This window comes from Marmota monax, unplaced genomic scaffold (assembly GCF_021218885.2).
Source record: "Marmota monax isolate L192 unplaced genomic scaffold, Marmota_monax_Labrador192_F-V1.1 WCK01_AAM20220418_F8-fsc00024, whole genome shotgun sequence".
In the NCBI taxonomy this organism is placed as follows: Eukaryota; Metazoa; Chordata; class Mammalia; order Rodentia; family Sciuridae; genus Marmota; species Marmota monax.
Genome location: NW_026695224.1, coordinates 25,677,660 through 25,694,900, shown reverse-complemented (window position 1 = coordinate 25,694,900; position 17,241 = coordinate 25,677,660). Strand labels below are relative to the sequence as shown.

The 17,241-nt window shown below is 48.9% G+C and overlaps 2 protein-coding genes across 6 annotated transcripts in view; one reads left to right on the top strand and one right to left on the bottom strand.

Moving 5' to 3' along the window:
- The first annotated feature begins 4,152 nt into the window (after positions 1–4,152).
- Positions 4,153–7,824, top strand: Ldhd (lactate dehydrogenase D). Of its 2 annotated transcripts, none has more exons than XM_046434549.2 (11): positions 4,153–4,303; positions 4,478–4,590; positions 4,797–4,876; positions 5,116–5,257; positions 5,410–5,569; positions 5,919–6,118; positions 6,213–6,341; positions 6,415–6,542; positions 7,059–7,149; positions 7,258–7,369; positions 7,461–7,824. In XM_046434549.2, exons 2-11 carry the CDS (start codon positions 4,575–4,577, stop codon positions 7,624–7,626), a joined length of 1,224 nt encoding a protein of 407 aa, XP_046290505.1. In that variant the 5' UTR covers positions 4,153–4,303; positions 4,478–4,574; the 3' UTR covers positions 7,627–7,824. The 2 variants fall into 2 exon arrangements, with proteins under 2 accessions (XP_046290505.1, XP_046290504.1); XM_046434548.2 differs by having other exon boundaries at positions 4,797–4,938.
- A 3,269-nt stretch (positions 7,825–11,093) lies between these two features.
- Positions 11,094–17,241, bottom strand: part of Znrf1 (zinc and ring finger 1) — a 102,950-nt gene continuing 96,802 nt past the window's right edge. The window contains exons 3-5 of one of the 4 annotated variants that reach the window (XM_046434554.2): positions 14,881–14,986; positions 13,277–13,368; positions 11,094–12,216 (exon numbers count right to left, since the gene is read on the bottom strand). In XM_046434554.2, coding sequence (XP_046290510.1) covers positions 13,311–13,368; positions 14,881–14,986 — 164 coding nt within the window. In that variant the 3' untranslated portion in view covers positions 11,094–12,216; positions 13,277–13,310. The other 3 variants (XM_046434550.2, XM_046434553.2, XM_046434551.2) reach the window with 3 other exon arrangements.

The following is a 17,241-nucleotide window of genomic DNA, read 5'->3' as shown; positions in this document are numbered from 1 at the left end:
TAAGTAATATAGAACTAAGGCCAGCAGTTGGGAATATAGCTCAGTGATAGGGTACTGTCCCAGTGTGCATGAGGTCTTGGGTTTGAACCCCAGCCCCCCAAAAGCCCCAAAGTAAATAAATGGGGAGATTACATTGCCTTGGATGGACCAATTTAATGATTAAGAAATCAACTCTCCTGGGATTGTGGCTCAGTGGTAGAGCACTTGCCTGGCATGCATGAGGCACTGGGTTCAGTCCTCAGCACCACATAAATATAAAATAAAGATATTGTGTTAAAACCTAAAACTAAAAAATAAATATTTTTTTAAAAAAGAAACCAACTCTTACAAAATTAGTAAACTAATGGAGTATAATCTCAATAAAAATTCCAATTGCTTTTAAATTTTTTGAGATGAAATTCACATTATATCAAATTCAATTTTGTCATTTTATTTTATATATATATATAAATAAATATATATATATATATATATATATATATATTTTTTTTTAGTTGTTGATGGACCTTGATTTTATTTATTTATATGTGGTGCTGAGAATCGAACCCAGTGCCTCACACATGCCAGGCAAGCGCTCTACCACTGAGCTACAGCCCCAGCCCCTCAATTTTGTCATTTTAAAGTGTACATTTTTGGTTTTTAGTAGTCACAAAGTCACAACTATCACCACAATCTCATCCAAAATGTTTCCATTTTCTCAATTCTTCTGTCCTCTCATCCAGTTGGAATCCTTTTTTTAAGAGAGGGTGGAGAATTGAATCCAGGGTGCTTAACCACTGAGGAATATCTACAGTTCTTTTCATTTTTTATTTTGAGAAAGAGTCTCACTAAATTGCTTAGGGGCCTCACTAAGCTGCTGAGGCTGGCTTGGCATTTGTGATCCTTCAGCCAGGTGTGGTGGCATACGACTGTAATCCCAGTGGCTTGGGAAGGATCCTGAGTTCAAAGTCAGCCTCAGGAATTTAGTGAGACCCTAAGAAACTCAGACAGACTCTGTCTCTAAATAAAGTATAAAAAAAGGGGGCTGGGATTGTGGCTCAGTGGCAGAGCACTTGCCTCATACATATGAGCACTGGGTTCCATACTCAGCATCACATGAAAATAAATAAAATGAAGGTATTGTGTCCATCTACAATTAAAAAAAATTTTTAAATATAAAAAAGGGCTGGGGGTGTTGCTCAGTAGTTAAGCACCCCTGGTTCAATCCCTAGTACCACTAACTAACTAAATAAATAAGTAACTAAATAAATAAATGAATAAATAGAATTTGCAATCCTCCTGCCTCAGCTTCCTGAGCTGCTGGGATTACAGGTGTGCACCACCTCACTTGGCTCCAACTGAAATCTTTAAGATTTTAAACCTACTCTAAAATGTAGAGTACATCTATGAAGTAGTCTTGCCTGAAAAAAATGGAATCTGATCTGAGAACGGTGGCATACCCCTGTAATCCCAGCAGTTTGCAAGGCTGAGACAGGAGGATCACGAGTTCAAAGTCAGTCTCAGCAATGGTAAGGCGCTAAGCAACTCAGTGAGACTCTGTCTCTAAATAAAATACAAAACAGGACTGGGGATGTGGCTCAGTGGTTGAGTGCCCCTGAGTTCAATCCCCAGTACCAAAAAAAAAAAAAAAAGAATCTGAATCTAACCCTTTACATTTGTTTTAACACAGTAGTCATTCAATATTAAAATTAATGAACATGAAATAAAATTGAAAATTCAGTTACACTAGTTGCATTTCAAGTGTTGATACCACATGTGGTTTCCATGCAGAAAGTACAGATATAAAACATGTTTATCAGCACAGAAGATTGAATGATAGGGCAGCATCACAGCTATATCTAACCATTTCCAAGAAATATAGAAATTTGAGAAATCTATTAAATACTACCACAAGGATATACTAATCCAAATACAGAATGTAGAAATTTCTTTTTTTAAATATATATATAGTTTATTTAATAAATAAATGTAGTTCAAAATATAGTGTCAGGGTATTATGCAGTTGGACATGCTAGTAATATTTGTTATGAAGCACTCATGCTCATGTTAGATTGGTGGCACCCCACTATTGCTAGTGGTTCCTGGGATTAGTGCCAGAGCAGCACTAATTATCTGCTCTTCTGCACAGCAAGTGCAGAAAGTTCTTGAACAGTTCACCTTCCTAATCCTACCTTCCCCAACATATACATCAGGTTAAAAAACAACAACAACAACCCTGATAGCTAACAGATACCTATACACAATCACTCTACAGTTATGGCTTATTATTAAATTAAAATGTAATGACCTGGTTAACACCCTCTAAAGCTTCTAAGATTGAGAACTACATCAGCAGCCGGTAGTTATATGCATGAACCAATGTTCATACAATATAGAAGTAGAGGCATTCGGTGATTGAAACTCCACACAGACCTGCACAATGAGGGGCTAGCGATGCCCATGGCAAGCCTCACAACTCAAGTCCATACCTGGTAAATGACCAGCTGAATGGACAACCTGTAGAATGTGGAAATTAAAAAAATTGTTTTTGTATTTTTAGTTGTTGATGGACCTTTATTTTATTTATTTATATGCAGTGTCGAGATTTGAACCCAGGGTCTCACACATGCCCGTCAAATGCTCTACCAATGAGCCACAACCCCAGCCCTCAAATGTGGAATTTTTTATGAAACAAATGGCCCAGTTTTAAAAACAAGTAAATGGTATGAAAAAAAGGGGGAGGGAGAAATAGTTGTAGATTTAAGAAAAATGGGTGCTCAGTGGTAGAGTGCTTGTCCAATTGCTTGAGGCCTTGGGTTCCATCCCCAGCACTTAAAAAAAAAAAAAAAAAAAAAAGATTTGAGACAAATGAATTGAATGCACTGTGTGGACTTCCACTGAATCTTGACTTTGAATTAACTGTGAGAGACATTTTTTTGAGACAAATCAGTTAAATAGCACATTCGAGTTGTAAGTATGAACTTATGCCTTGAACAAAAACCTTGGGAGTCCATCATTTTGGACAGAGCGCCTACATTAGGCCCCAACTGAACAGACCAAATCAAAATGGAGTCACTCATACTAAATGCCACATAATCAGATTGAAAGTTTAAGGAGGTAGACAGATCCCCAATAGATTCCAGTTTACTTGAATCAGCACAAGAAGGAAGTCCCCTCTGCTTTAACCTTTACTAAAAAGGAACCTGATATTAACCAATTCAGCTTTTTATTTATTTTTTCTTGTTCTCATGTGACAAAACCCAATGTTCTGCCTTGGCCCCAGTTCTATCCTATACAACTGGAGGCTGCTTAGTTTATGAATAGAAAACAAAAGCCAATTAGATCCAGAACCAAATTGTTATAATTCTGTCTTTTGACAAACTTGTCCATATGTGGTCAGGGAGAGAACCCAACTAAAATGAGGAAAGAGTTTATATTTCTGACTCAAAGGAATAAAAACAAAGCTGCATGTAGCTTTATCTCAGTGATGTTGGGATTTGCTGTGGGAGAACAGAGCTTCACCCCACTCCAACGCAGTCCTGGGCTCTCCAGGGTAGAGGTGGGGTGTTGGGAGTAAAAGGCCTGTGAAATCTTCTCCTTCAACTTCCTGGCCGTGTGCTGCCGTTCCTCAGATCTCCTCTTCCAGGGAGTCTCCCTGGCATGCCCTGTTGTCCTACCCCATTCCATCCCCAAAGGGCCTTCCTGATCTTCCCTTTGCACAGCCCTGAAGGCAGCCCACTCTGGGACACTGGTGCTGAGACTTGCAGGATAGGGAAGAGGTTGCCAGGCAGAGTCAGGAGATGGTTCCTGGCAGAGGGCACAGTATGGGCCAGGACTCCGAGCCCAGCTGGAGCTGGGGTGAACTGGAACAGAAAGGGAAACTGGAGCCTAGAGGTCAAAGAGGAGGTTGGAAGGAAGTATAGATGAAAGATCAGCAGGAGCAATAGAACCTTAAGGCCTCTACAAGGAGTTTGTGTTTGCAGGGCCACAGGAAGCCATTGCAGACTTTTAAGGCAGGAGTGGCTACTGTCCCTGTTTCCCAGTGCATATGGTAAGCCCCACCTGTCTTTCAGAAGTGTTGACCCTATTACTCACACACATCCTTGACCTGGCAAAGTCTTCAGGGGCCACCTTAAGTCCACTCCACCTTAAACAGGCTCCACCCCCCAGCACAGCCAATGGGCTGAGTAGGGGTGACCAGCTGCCACCTGCCCTTACCCCCACGGTGCTCAAACTGATTGCAGTTCCAGCTATGGCCTCACTGCTCCGGGCTGCAGCCCCAGGACTCTTCTCCTGGAGAGGGTACTGCTCCAGAGGGTCGCAGGTTGGTGGGGCCGGGAGCTGGGAGGGATCCTTGCCTAAAGTTTCCCAAGCTCTGTGCTGCCATCAGGCATCCTCACTAGCCCACACCCCTCCCTCCTGCCCTGGGGGAGGGAGAGGGTGCGGTGGCCCCCAGTTCTCTTTCTGGCGCCTCTGGCACTGTGATTCTTCCCTGAAGGGTGAGCTCAGCAAGGGCTTCGTGGAGTCTCTAAAGGCTATTGTAGGGAGCCCCCACGTGTCCACTGCTGCTGCTGTTCGAGAGCATCACGGGCAGGATGAGTCCATACACAGGTATTGGGAACCCTGGCTAGGAATGGGATCCCTGGTCGTCCTCGTCCCCACTCACCTGTTTTGGTGTGCTATGGCACTCTCTATGGAGGGGTGCTCTCTGCCTCTTGTTTGCTGTGTGGCCTCAGGCCTTGTGACATCTCCAGGCTCCTTGAGAAGCAGGGCCAGAGGGTGCCACTAGCTTCTCATTCGCTGAGGTCTGTTTCTAGGTGTCAACCTCCAGATGCGGTGGTGTGGCCCCAGAATGTGGACCAGGTCAGCCGGCTGGCAGCTCTCTGCTATGGCCAAGGTGTGCCCATCATCCCCTTCGGCACAGGCACCGGCCTTGAGGGGGGAGTCTGTGCTGTGCAGGTATAGCAGGGTGCCTCAGGTCTGCTTCACCACTCTGGGCATGTTTGTGGCCATTCCTACATGCCATTCTGGGACTCTGGTCTGGCTGCTGGGGTTCAGCCGTGGGGTAGAGTCCTGGGGTCTGTGCCCAGCCCAGAGACTTAGGTCAGTTGGCCTTCTTTGCACTCCTGCGCCCAGGGTGGTGTGTGCATTAACCTGACCCACATGGACCGGATCACGGAGCTGAACACAGAAGACTTCTCTGTGGTAGTGGAGCCTGGTGTCACCCGTAAAGCTCTCAATGCCCACCTGCGCAACAGTGGCCTCTGGTTTACTGTGGGTAAGCTTGGGGCTCCTGCACCTTTCCCAGGGTCCTGGGGGCTTGCAGGGGGCTGGGCTGTTTATGGGGCTTCAGAGGACCCTGCTCTCCCCACCCGCCCAGGGTGAGGGAAAGGGCCTTTGGCCTGCCCTCTCCTGCTTTCTGCCCTCCAGACCCAGGTGCAGACGCCTCTATCTGTGGCATGGTGGCCACTGGAGCTTCAGGCACCAACTCTGTGCGCTATGGCACCATTCGGGACAATGTGGTCAATCTGGAGGTGGTGTTGCCCGATGGGCGGCTGCTTCACACTGCGGGTCAGGGCCGTCATTTCAGGTGAATGTCCTCTGCCCTTGGCCTTAGGCTTCAGTGAGTGCTGATGGAGCCTCTAGAAGCCCTCCTGGATCAATGAGTGGCTAGAGAGGGCTGTCATGTGGGCCAGCAGATGGCCAGCATGCTGGGGTTTGCTCTCCTGCATAAGCCTGACAGAGGTTGAGCAGTGGCAAGTACTGTAATGGGAACTGGGGATGCGGAAGGCCAGCCCAGACTTGGGGGCCTAAGGGATAGTGTCCTGGGCCCCAGCTTCAGATTTCTGGGCAGAAATCCCTCATTGCACGGTCTGGACACTCACCTACCTTATGTGTTCCTTATGTGTCTGGACACTCACCTACCTTATGGGGCCCAGGAAGAGTGCAGCTGGCTACAACCTCACAGGACTCTTTGTGGGCTCTGAGGGGACACTGGGCCTCATCACATCTGCCACCCTGCGCTTGTACCCTGTCCCCGAAGCCACAGTGGCTGCCACCTGTGCATTCCCCAGTGTCCAGGCGGCTGTGGACAGCACTGTACAGATCCTCCAAGCTGCAGTGCCTGTGGCCCGCATTGGTGAGCCAAGGACTGGTGCAGTTAGGGTGGGCTGCACAGAAGAGACCCCCTTGGAAGGCCAAACCTCACTGGGCATCCCTCTTCCTGGCCCCAGAGTTCTTAGATGATGTCACAATGGACGCCTGCAATAGGCACAGCAAGCTGAGCTGCGCCGTGGCGCCCACACTCTTTCTTGAGTTCCACGGTTCCGAGCAGGCACTGGCAGAGCAAGTGCAGCACACAGGTGTGTTGAGGGTGGGGCAGCAGAGCCTGGGCTGCCCCAGTGTAGGGCCTGGGTCAACTTTTCCCTACTGCAGAGGCGATCACCCAGCAAAATGGAGCCTCCCACTTCTCCTGGGCCAAAGAGAGTGAGGAGCGCAACCAGCTTTGGGCAGCCCGGCACAATGCTTGGTATGCACTCCTAGCCCTGTCTCCAGGCTGCAAGGTGAGCTGGGATGGGGATGGAGGTGGAATCCACTGTTCAGCCCACAAATCCTTCCCTCAGCCCACTATCAGGTTGTTCGAAACAGCAGGCTCAAGTGGCTGGGTGGGCACTAGAAGCTGGGGTTATAGACTGTTTCTCAGAGGCTGTCTAGTGTCCAATCACACTAGGGAGCCCTTCCTGCAACCATGCATGCTCTCGGGAGTTTTGAACAGAGAGGGAAGTTCTACCCAGAGGGGGAAGCTGGGCTCTAGGCAGCGCAAGCAGAGGCTCAGTAGTGCAGGGGAAAAGGGGACCTGCACAAAGCCAAGGGTGGAAAACCAGGGCAGTGGTGAAGGTCTGGGCTGGCAAGGCCTGGGGAACACAATCTGGTACAACTGTCTAGAGAAGAGCAAGCCATTTCCTTCTGTGAGGCCAAGAGCTGAAATCAAATCCCCTCAGACTTGATCACAGTGACCCTTAGCTTTAGGCAGACAGATGGGGATGGGGAGAGCCTCACCAGTCTGCTCTCTGACCCAGGGCTATTCCACTGATGTGTGTGTGCCCATCTCCCGGTTGCCGGAGATCCTGGTGCAGACCAAGGAGGAACTGAAGACCTCCGGACTTAAAGGTTCTGCCTACTCACCTGGAGTGAGGTGGGGAGGCACTGAGGCCCACCAGTGCCTGGGCCAAGGGCAGGGGAGGCTGGAGGCAACAGCTTAGTCCTCTGGGTCCACAGGAGGCATTGTTGGGCATGTGGGTGATGGCAATTTCCACTGCATCTTGCTGGTCAACCCAGATGATGATGAGGAGCACCACAGGGTCACAGCCTTCACAAAAAAGCTGGGCAGGTAAGAGTTGAACCTGAGATGGGCTGGGTGGGGGAGGGCAGAGGAAGTGGGAGAGGAGTCCACTAAGGTATTCCTTCTCATGATATCCTAGGCGGGCACTGGCACTCCATGGGACGTGTACTGGGGAGCATGGCATTGGGCTGGGCAAGCGGCAGCTACTGCAGGAGGAGATTGGTGCTGTTGGCATGGAGACCATGCGGCAGCTCAAGGTCATGCTGGACCCCCGAAGCCTCATGAACCCAGGCAAGGTGCTGTGAGGAGCTCCGAATACTTAGCTACCCTGCAAAGGATGGACAGTGCAGATGCTGTTTCTGCCTGCCAGTTAGCCCTCTGTAGCCCTCTGTAGCTGGGGCCTAGAGTTCAAGCCAGGAGAGAAGCTGGGCTCCCTCCCTGGCCCTCTTGCTGTCTTCAAAAGCCTTTGGTCCAGTAAATGACCCAGCGTGGTTCCTGGTGAAGCTGCTTTCTCTCTGATCTCACATACCCTGTACTGGTTGGGGGAGATGATGTGGGCCCACCCCAAGACTAAGATCATATCCCTGTCAAGGTCTCCCCACTGCTGACACCCAGGACCCTTTATCAACCCTTCATCTACTTGGGTTGATAGGCATGCTCCTTTCCTGAAAGGGGAGGGGCCTCCCAAATGAATCTGAACCCCATTTATAGCTGTCTGGAGATCAGCAGGCAACACTTCCCATATACACCCTCTCTTCCTCTAGATAGTGACCCATTTGTCTGGGGCCTGTCCTCTGATTTATGGAACCCTGGGGAAAAGGATGGTGCTCAGACTTTGGAAGGAAGCAGGTCCCTGTTCCAACTTCTCTTGCTTCTGAGAACCTTGGACCTACCCACAGTGGAGGTCCCACTAGGCTCCAGCTGGGCCTTAGAACTCTGAACACATTCTTCAAGCAGCTGCTACCAATTGTTAGAAATGGGAGTGAGATTAACATTGCACCACACTGCTCCATGGTATACACTCCAAATCAAGGTCATCCCACCCTGAGGCCTGCCTGTCTTGGGATCCCTAGCCAGGGCCCCTAAGGTCCTTAGCAGTTGTTCTCCCAAAGCCCACTAGAGGGTGCCCGAAACCAGTAAACTCAAGACACCACAGCAGCTGCGGCCCAGGACTCTTCTGTCCAGGGCCTGAAACTTTTAGCCCTGGGCCACCCACCTCCCAGGGCTGTGGAGGGACCTGGCAGGGAATCTGTAAGCCCTCCACTCACTGTAGGTCCCAGGAACCTGTAGTGCCACTTATCTCCCTCACTCCCAGGTCTTTGGCCCTCTTAGCAAAGGGGCTGGATGAGGGATGCTGGGAGCCAATGCAGGGAAACAGCACCCTTCTGCTCACATCATGCTTTCCCCTCAACCCTCTCAGTCCCTAACCAACCCTTCCATGGGGGCGGGGGGGGGGCGCGGGGGGGAGTAGGTCACTGTGCAACTCCCTCTTGCTCACCCTCCATTCTTGGGATCCCTACTTTGTGCTAACGCTGGGCTGCAGCAGAGAGCAGTGACACTGACCTGGGTTTGAGGACACACTGGCGTTTCTGTTTCTGGCTGGGAACAGAGATTATGCCAAGGATGGTTTGGTGGCAAGTCCCCTGGGCCCTCCCCTGACACCACCCAGTATGCAAGCAATCCAACCATCAGCCACCATGCTCACCATGGAAACAGCTCCCCAGCCCTTCCCCCTCCCCTTCTGAACAGACTGCAGGGCCCTCCCACAGCCCTCCCAGGTGTTGTCCAGTGGCCAGTCTTGCCTGCAGCTCTTTGATGTTGCCCCCTGGGTCTAGTGACTAGAAGGCGCACAGCAAATGGCCAATTCCCCACAATTTTTTATTAAGAAAAATTCCAGACATACAGAAGAGTCAAAAGAACAAGTACACTGTTCAGTGATGAAATACCAGCCACTGAAGATTCAACAACAGACATTTTTGCCTTATTTTCTTTTTGGGGGGGGGACCATTTAGAATTACACATTTCTGAAAAAATCATTCACCTGTATATAATTCAGCATCTACCTCCTAAGAATAAGGTCATCCTCCTGTAAAGTTCAATACTATTAAAGGCTGTTAAGATGAAAGGTTTTCACAAGGGGCTCCTCTTTAGAAGCTGCCCCTTCCCACAAGCATGCTGGGTCCCCAGCAGAGAAGGGGCAATACAGGCTTCTGGAGAGGAGGGTGACAAACACCAGCTCCACTTGGGAAGCCCAGACAACTTCAGTCCCACCTCCACACCAGATGCTGGCAACCTGGGTCTGAATTCAGAGCACTGTGCAGCCAGCAGAGGGCTGCAGTGTGCCAGGTGGGAGCGGAAGTCACTGGGGGTGGAGATGAGCACCAGCCCTGAGAGCCTGGAATAGTACCGGCGTGGGCCCCAGCCTTGCCCCACCCAACTCACAACCACTCAGCTCACATGTGGTGCTGCCAAAGCAGCCAGGCTCACACAGCCACGGTGGGCACACAAAGCTTCCATCTCCAAGTCCAAGGGTCAAGCAAGGAGATCTCCTTCAGGGCTAGGCCCTGCCCTGGCAGCTTTGCTGGTGGAATTAAATATAGAACAGGGAGACACAGTTGCCAGGCAGAGCAGGAGGTGCTGTGAATAGAACAGTGCCCTTTGCAGTGACAAAGCTATAAGGAAGCCTGCTGTGCAAGTGCCAGGCCTTCAGGGTAGATCTCCTGACCCTCATGGCGACCTCAGAACTGCGTGATTTTGTCCCCCCTTCATACAAGAGGAATTTGAAGTTCGGATGAATGGTGTCATTTCCCCAAGACCATTTTGCCAACAGGTAGAGAGATCAAATGAGGACAGCCCATGTTATGGCCGTCAACTCCCACCCAAAGTGGTTCCAATACAGACATCCAGGCTACAAATCAAACTCTTCTTCAGTTCTGAGCATGCCCACTAGCCTGCAATAAATATCCTTACAGAGTGGGTGCTTCAGGAAGCATCTGAGGGCAGGTGACTTCAGCTGGGCCCCGGTACCAGCGCAGTCCAGGCTCCTGGGCCTGGTGGGGTTAGGCCCTGAGGCAACAGCACAAGGGCAGGCCTGGGAAGGAACAGGGCACAGAAGGTTCGGAATCGGCTCTCTAGAGCTTTCCTTGGCTGGCTCTTCAGGAAGCCCTGGAATGCAGCTCCTGGAGCCTGGCACAAAGACAGAGGCAGGACATGCACTGCTGCCCCCTGCCCTGAGGTCCTGCCAAGCCTGTAATTTGCCAACTTTTGTGAGCCTGAGTGGTTGGTTCTGGTTCAAGGGCTCTAAGCTGGCTCAGTCCCAAATCAGGGCCTCTTCCTGGGCCTCAATGAAGCATGCCCATGAGTCAGCACTAAGATGTGGATGGAGCAACAGGCAAGCAGAACATGGGACTGGGAGCAGGTGCTGTGATGGAGGGGCTGGGGTAGTACCTGGAGTAACCCACATCCTTACAGACTCCAGTGGCTGCAAGATCTTTGCCCCTGCAGATCTTTCCAGAAAAGTTTGGTTATAACCACTCTATTCCACAGATGATGGCAGATTGGTTCCACAATGCTTACAAGGGTTAGCAGAGTTGTAGGATGCACACCTGAATCACCACTTCCCCTCTACCCAGGTACAGCTGTCTGAGAACCATGGCACATCCACAGTGCTGCACAGTTGGCTGAAGGAACACTAAGGAGGTGGGTGAGGGGTGGGGTAGGCCTTGGCCCTCACTTCTTTATTGTATAACAATACTTCATTAAAATAACATCACACAGTTTATCTTTTATTAGACATTATTTTAATACCATATCAAACACCTTGACTGATGAAGAAAGCTTTTCTCCCAAGCTTTGAACATTTTTAAACATTTTATAAGTTTTTTTTTAAATATATAAATACAGAAACCTATCTTGCATGGGCTGATGCCATGTGTGAACATCAATGGCTAAATGTTCTCAGAGTGCCTGAAAACAGGGGTAGCAGGATATGTTTATTTAGTCTTTTGTTTATTTAGTTTTCTGGGGGGAAAAACCCACAAGGGCCTAAGAAAAATGTTCAGGCATTTTTGCAGGACACTTGTGGTTGTTAAATCCTCTGAACTGACCAGAACCAGGAGGAAAGAAGGGGGAAGACATGGGAGAAGAGGTGGAAAAAAGTCCTTGATGGGTGTATTTTTTTTTTTTTTTGCCAGGGGGTGGGGGGCAATGAAACCAAGATATTAGGGTCCCTTGGGGAGAAAAGTGCAAAACCAAGCCAGAAAAATGGGAGGGAGAAACAAAACAAAAGCAACCCAACCCCTAGATAGAGGCTGGTGACACCGAGAGCTGACTGGGTGCTGGGTGAAGGAAGAGAAGGTGTGTGCCCGCCCGCCGTCAGAGCATTAGTGGCAAGGACGCGGCCACATTTGGTTCTGTCGCTGAGTGGGTTATAGCTAATCTGTAAACATCACGAGGGAAAACACCAGTCGACACTAGACTTTTTTTTTTTTTTTTATATATAATTTTTTTTTTTTTTTTTTGTAAACACTTTAAAGACAGACCCACAATGCCTTTCAAAGGTGAAAAAGAAAATGCCCTTTCCCTCCTGGGCTGAGGGGGGAGGGGAAGGATAGCGGTGATTTCACTCTTCTCTCCAACTCGCTCTCATCCAATCTGGTGTTCTCAGGGAAGAGGGAGAACCGTTTTCTGGAAGTCAGTGCAGAAGAGGTGCCCTGTTCCCACTGGTGTCCCAAACTCAGCTCTGCCCCAGTGTCCGATGAGCCTCCTCTCAGGAACAGGGCTGTCTGTCCCTGTGTGGATCGGAGTAAGTCAGCCGTGCTCGTCTGGCTGAGGGCTGGCTGCTGCATCCCACAGTGGCAGCAGGTGTCCTGCTGAGAGCAGGCTGGCCAGGGCGTCTGTGGTTCCATCCAGGTGGGCCCCCCCGAAGCCAAACATCATGCCGGGAATCTGGACCCACGCCGCAGGGCCAGGCTCCACTCCCCTGCCCCACTCTCGCCCTTGCTTTTTCTTCTCCCCTTGCCATCAGTTTTGAGGTGAAGGTAAAAGAGCAAATGTCCCTGATTTGTCTGACATCATCAGCTGTTCTGGGCATTTACTTGGAATAAATAAAATAAACCTAACAAAAGAAAACAAAACAGAGGAGAGAGAGAGAAGAAAGAAAAGAGGCCCCCAACCTTTGGATATGAGTGAGATGAAGTAGAGCTGAGTGTTTTTTTCTGGGGATTTTGTCTATTTGTTTGTTTGCCAGAAAAAAGAAAGCGCCAGCCCAGAGCTCAGAAGGGACAGTGGGGTGGGGGACAGAAGAGGGTGTCAACATGAAGCTGGGTGCCCTGGGGAAGAAATGGAGAGGACAGACTCAATGGTTACACTGGGAGACACATGTGCACACATGGGAGGGAGATGAGGTGCTAGCCTGGTGCAATCAGGACCCTGTGCTGTGGGACCGAGGGGCCAAGTCTCTGGAAGTGGGTGAGGGAGGTGGCCTGCAAGTGGAAGAACCAGCAGTGAAATGCCCACTGAAAGCGCTCTGCAGTGGACAATGCGCTGTCCACAGGCTGTCTAACTCTGAGTGCATGTCCATAAGGCCACAGGGAGTCATTCTTCCCATCACCAAAGAAGTGGAGACACAGGTGAGTGAGGACAAGGTGCCACCGGCTGCAAACCCGAGCTTATCCACTTCTGTCTGAGTATGTTCCCAGAGGATCTTTCAGAACTTTCCTCAGGGAGATTCACCCTGGACATCCGGAATATGCTAATCTTTCCCCAACTAATTCTACCTCTTCTGAGTATGTTCTTCATGAACATGTGCACCTGAGTGTGCATCCCTTATGTTTCCTTAGGAAAAATCTCTTCCATTTCCATTAACTACTTACAGATGACGCACCTCAGTTCCCCCACCACCAGGCCCCCAGTGACACAACCCTGAGCCTGGAGCACCTCCAAGCACGGGCTCACCTTTGAGAGGATTCGGCAAGCAAGCCCGACAGGGTCAGTCCGCAGGGTGTTCTGGACAAGATCTGTTCACTTCAAACCACGAGTCTATGCAGCTGAGGACAGGGGGGGAGGGAGGAACAGCAAGGGGAAACCATGTTAGCTGTTAAAACACACAGTCTTGGCAAAGGTGGCTCTTTCAGGGGTCAGACTACTAAACAAAGGTTCCCTAAATCTCTCCTGGAAGAACCCCAGGAAAAAAATCATGTACCCGCTGCTTAAAGCAAGAAGGGAGGACATCAGGGTTGGTTTTGGTTCAGCAGTGTCGGCAGTGGTGTGCAGGCTCAGGGAGACCTGGCGTTAGAGGAAGACCTGGAGTTACAGGAAGGGAGGGGACCAAGGCCAAATGAAGGGGTAGAGGAAGATGGCAACAGCTACTGGTGAAAAGGTGACGGGGGGTGCAGGGACTGTGCAGGGTGGCTAGTCAACTACCTCTAAGGCTTGAGGTGCAGGGAGTAGGAATAAAGACACGGCAGGACTGGCAAGTGCTCCTGCTTCTAGGGTCCTGATAGAGCACCCTCCCGGGTTAAAGGAGCTGTGAGGCTCTTCCCCAGTGGATACCTTCTCAGAAGACTCCTGAGATCTACCTGATTTGGTTGCAAAGGTGGAAAGAGGATCTGGACCCTCAGGCTATGGTGACTAAGAAAGTGAACCAGGGAGGGGGCTTTTAGTTTACAGAGAACAACTGCCCCAAGACAGGGTCCCGATTTGTAAACCAACCTGGGCTTTTTCAAAGACAGAAACCAGATGGATAATGTGCACAAGACTCCCCCAGGACAGGGGTTGTCTTTTCTGGTTCTGGTTAGTTCCTCCCTGGGACACTGCAGGGCTCTGTGCTGAGACTCAGACCGTGAATCATAATTATCCCCTAGGCCAACCATAAGCCTCTGCACCAGTCACATCCACGTATCAGGCATAGTGGTCACACTAGACTAGTGGCCCCAGGCTGGACTTAGAGAAGCCTGTGTGCCAAGAAGCAGCTCTGGGTTTGAGGAGTAGAGAGCAGGTGGTGGCCACAGGAACACAGGGCACCCTCTCTTCTTGGGCAAGAAGGTATCCTTTTTCCACTTGGAAACAAGAATAAGGCTCCTGCTGAAGCCTGAGGATGAATCTTGGCCCTGCTAATTATAGCAGCTGTTGGTGCCCACAGATTGGTGCCCATGGACTGTGGCTCTTTCTGCCTCCTGGCCCTCTGGGGAGAAGGGCAAGCACAGGGCAGCAAGGACACCCTCCATGCTGCCTCTCTCACCCTGTGGTAGGGAGAGGTCTACACAGAAAGAAAAGGCTCAGGGAGGCAGATGAGAGTCAAGTTCTAGGTAGGATCCTAAGTACCTCCAACCTGTGCAGCTCCCTACCTGCTCCCACCATCTGAGCCATTAAAACAGAGCTGAACCTCAGGCAATTCTATTACTTTGTATCCCTATAACCTTCCCATTAACACAGTGACACTGGGGGGGTCCTTGGTGGGAGGAGATATCCCACAAAGGGGACAGACAGAATGGCTGGTGATGAGGGTCTGCTTGGTGGGATGTGGGGCATGCTGAGCTGCTTCTGCCGGGCCCTTGTACCTTTTATGATAGATGCACAGGCAGGGCAGCCTGGCTATCGTGTCCCCCTGAAGCAGCTCCTCCAGGCAGATCACACACTCACCCGCATCTTTTGTCAGCACATCATCTGCAAGGAGGACAGGAAGGGCAAGGGGTTAGTCACCAGTGGGTGGGTGGCACAAAGCAACTAGTTGGGTGGTCTAGCAACTAGCCTGGTAACCCAAACTGCCAGGCTCTGTGGGTACACAAACTTGAGCAGTAGAACCCTGACATCGAGACCCTCACTATGGAGACAAAACATGTCCACATGTTAAATATCTGAAAACAGGAGTTAATCCTAAAGTGAAATTAACCTAAGGTCCAGGAGGACCAAATAAATAAATAAAAATAAAAATAAAAAGGGGGGCTAGGGATATAGCTAAGTTGGTAGAGTGCTTGCCTTGCATGCACAAGGCCCTGGGTTCAATCCCCAGCACCACAAAAGAAAACAAAACAACAACAACAACAACAACAACAACAAAACGCTTGGAGAGTGCTAGATGCAGCAAAGACAGGATGAGGCAGCCTTCTCCATTAATACACTCCCCTCCCCACACACTTACTCCAGGGGTGCTGATTTCTGGTTTAGAAAAACAGCACTGGGGAGGGTGCTCAAGGCAAGAGTGTGAGTGGAGAATGAGGTGCTCCAGCAAACACCTGTCCATGAATGTTCACAGCTCCCAATACCCAAAGGTGAAAACAGTCCATGACCACCAGCTGATGAATGGAGAAACTGAAGAGTATACCATACATAGATACTCCTCCAAGAAAAGGAAGGAAGAACTGATACATGCCACAATGTGAACGAACCTTGAAAATACACTGAGAGAAGACAAACACAAAGGCCACCCATTGCATGATAGCATTTATACGAAATGTCCAGAATAGATAAAAGGTAGACCAGGGCTGGGGGCAAAGAAATGAGGAACCAATGCTTAATGGGTAAGGGGTTTTCTTTGCTCCTTTAAAATTTTTCTATTTAATTGTGGTAAGAACACTTAGTATGAGAATCAACGCATTTAACAAATTTTTTCCTTGTAACAATTTTTAATGTGCAATACAGTATCATCAATTATGAGCACAATATTGTACAGCAGATCTCTGGGATGGATTGTCTGGCACAGCTGAAGCTTTATGCTCACAGCACAGCAACTCCCTACCTCTTCCTCCTCCAGCCTTGGCAACCACAGTGTGCCCTCCAGTTCCATGAATCTGACTACAGACCTCAGAAGTGGAATCAAGCTAAAGCCAGACAGAGATTGTAGTTGCACGACACTGTGTGTCTTAAATGCCATTCAACTGTACATTTCAAATGGTCAATCCTCCGCCCCCCTTTAAAAAATTTTTTTTTTTTAAGTTGTAGATGGGCGAAATACCTTTATTTTTAAAATTTATTTTCATGTGGTGCTGAGGATCAAACCCAGTGCCTCACACGTTAGGCAAGCGCTCTACCACTGAGCCACAAACTCAGCCCATCATGTGAATTGCACCTCCATTTTAAATAAAAAAAAAAGAAAAAAAGAAGACCATGCTTCCCTTCCAAAGAGAATGAGAAGAAGGTAGCTCCTGCACATGAGGGGGTGCAGCAGAACCAGGAATGAGAAAGCCAAGAGAACAGGTGAGCACCATGACGGGCTCAATGGTCTTTTCTTATATTTCTTTCTTTTTTTTTTCATATTTATTTTTTAATTGTACACAATACCTTTATTTTGTTCATTTATTTTTATGTGGTGCTGAGGATCAAACTCAGGGCCTCACATGTGCTAGGCGAGTGCTCTAGTCAGAGCCACAACCCCAACCCTTTTCTTATATTTCTTTTCTTTTTTAAAAATTTATTTATTAGTTGTAGTTGGACACAATACCTTTATTTTATTTATTTATTTTCATGTGGTGCTGAGGATCGAACCCAGGGCCTCGCACGTGCTAGGCAAGTGCTCTACTGCTGAGCCACAACCGAGCCCCCTCTTATATTAAAAAAAAAAAAAAATTAAATTGTAGCTGAACACAATACCTTTATTTATTTATTTATTTTTTCGTGATACTGAGGATGGAACCCAGCGCCTCACACATGCTAGGTGAGCACCCTACTGCTGAGCCACAACCCCAGCCCCTATATTTCTTCTTCTTCTTCTTCTTCTTTTTTTAAAAAATATTTTTAGGGGCTGGGGTTGTGGCTCAGTGGTAGAGCACTTGCCTCATGTTTGTGAGGCACTGGGTTCAATTCTCAGCACCACATATAAATCAGTGAATAAAATAAAGGTCCATCAACAACTAAAAAGATATTAAAAATATTTTTAGATGTACACAATACATTTATTTTATTTATTTAGTTTTTTTAATGTG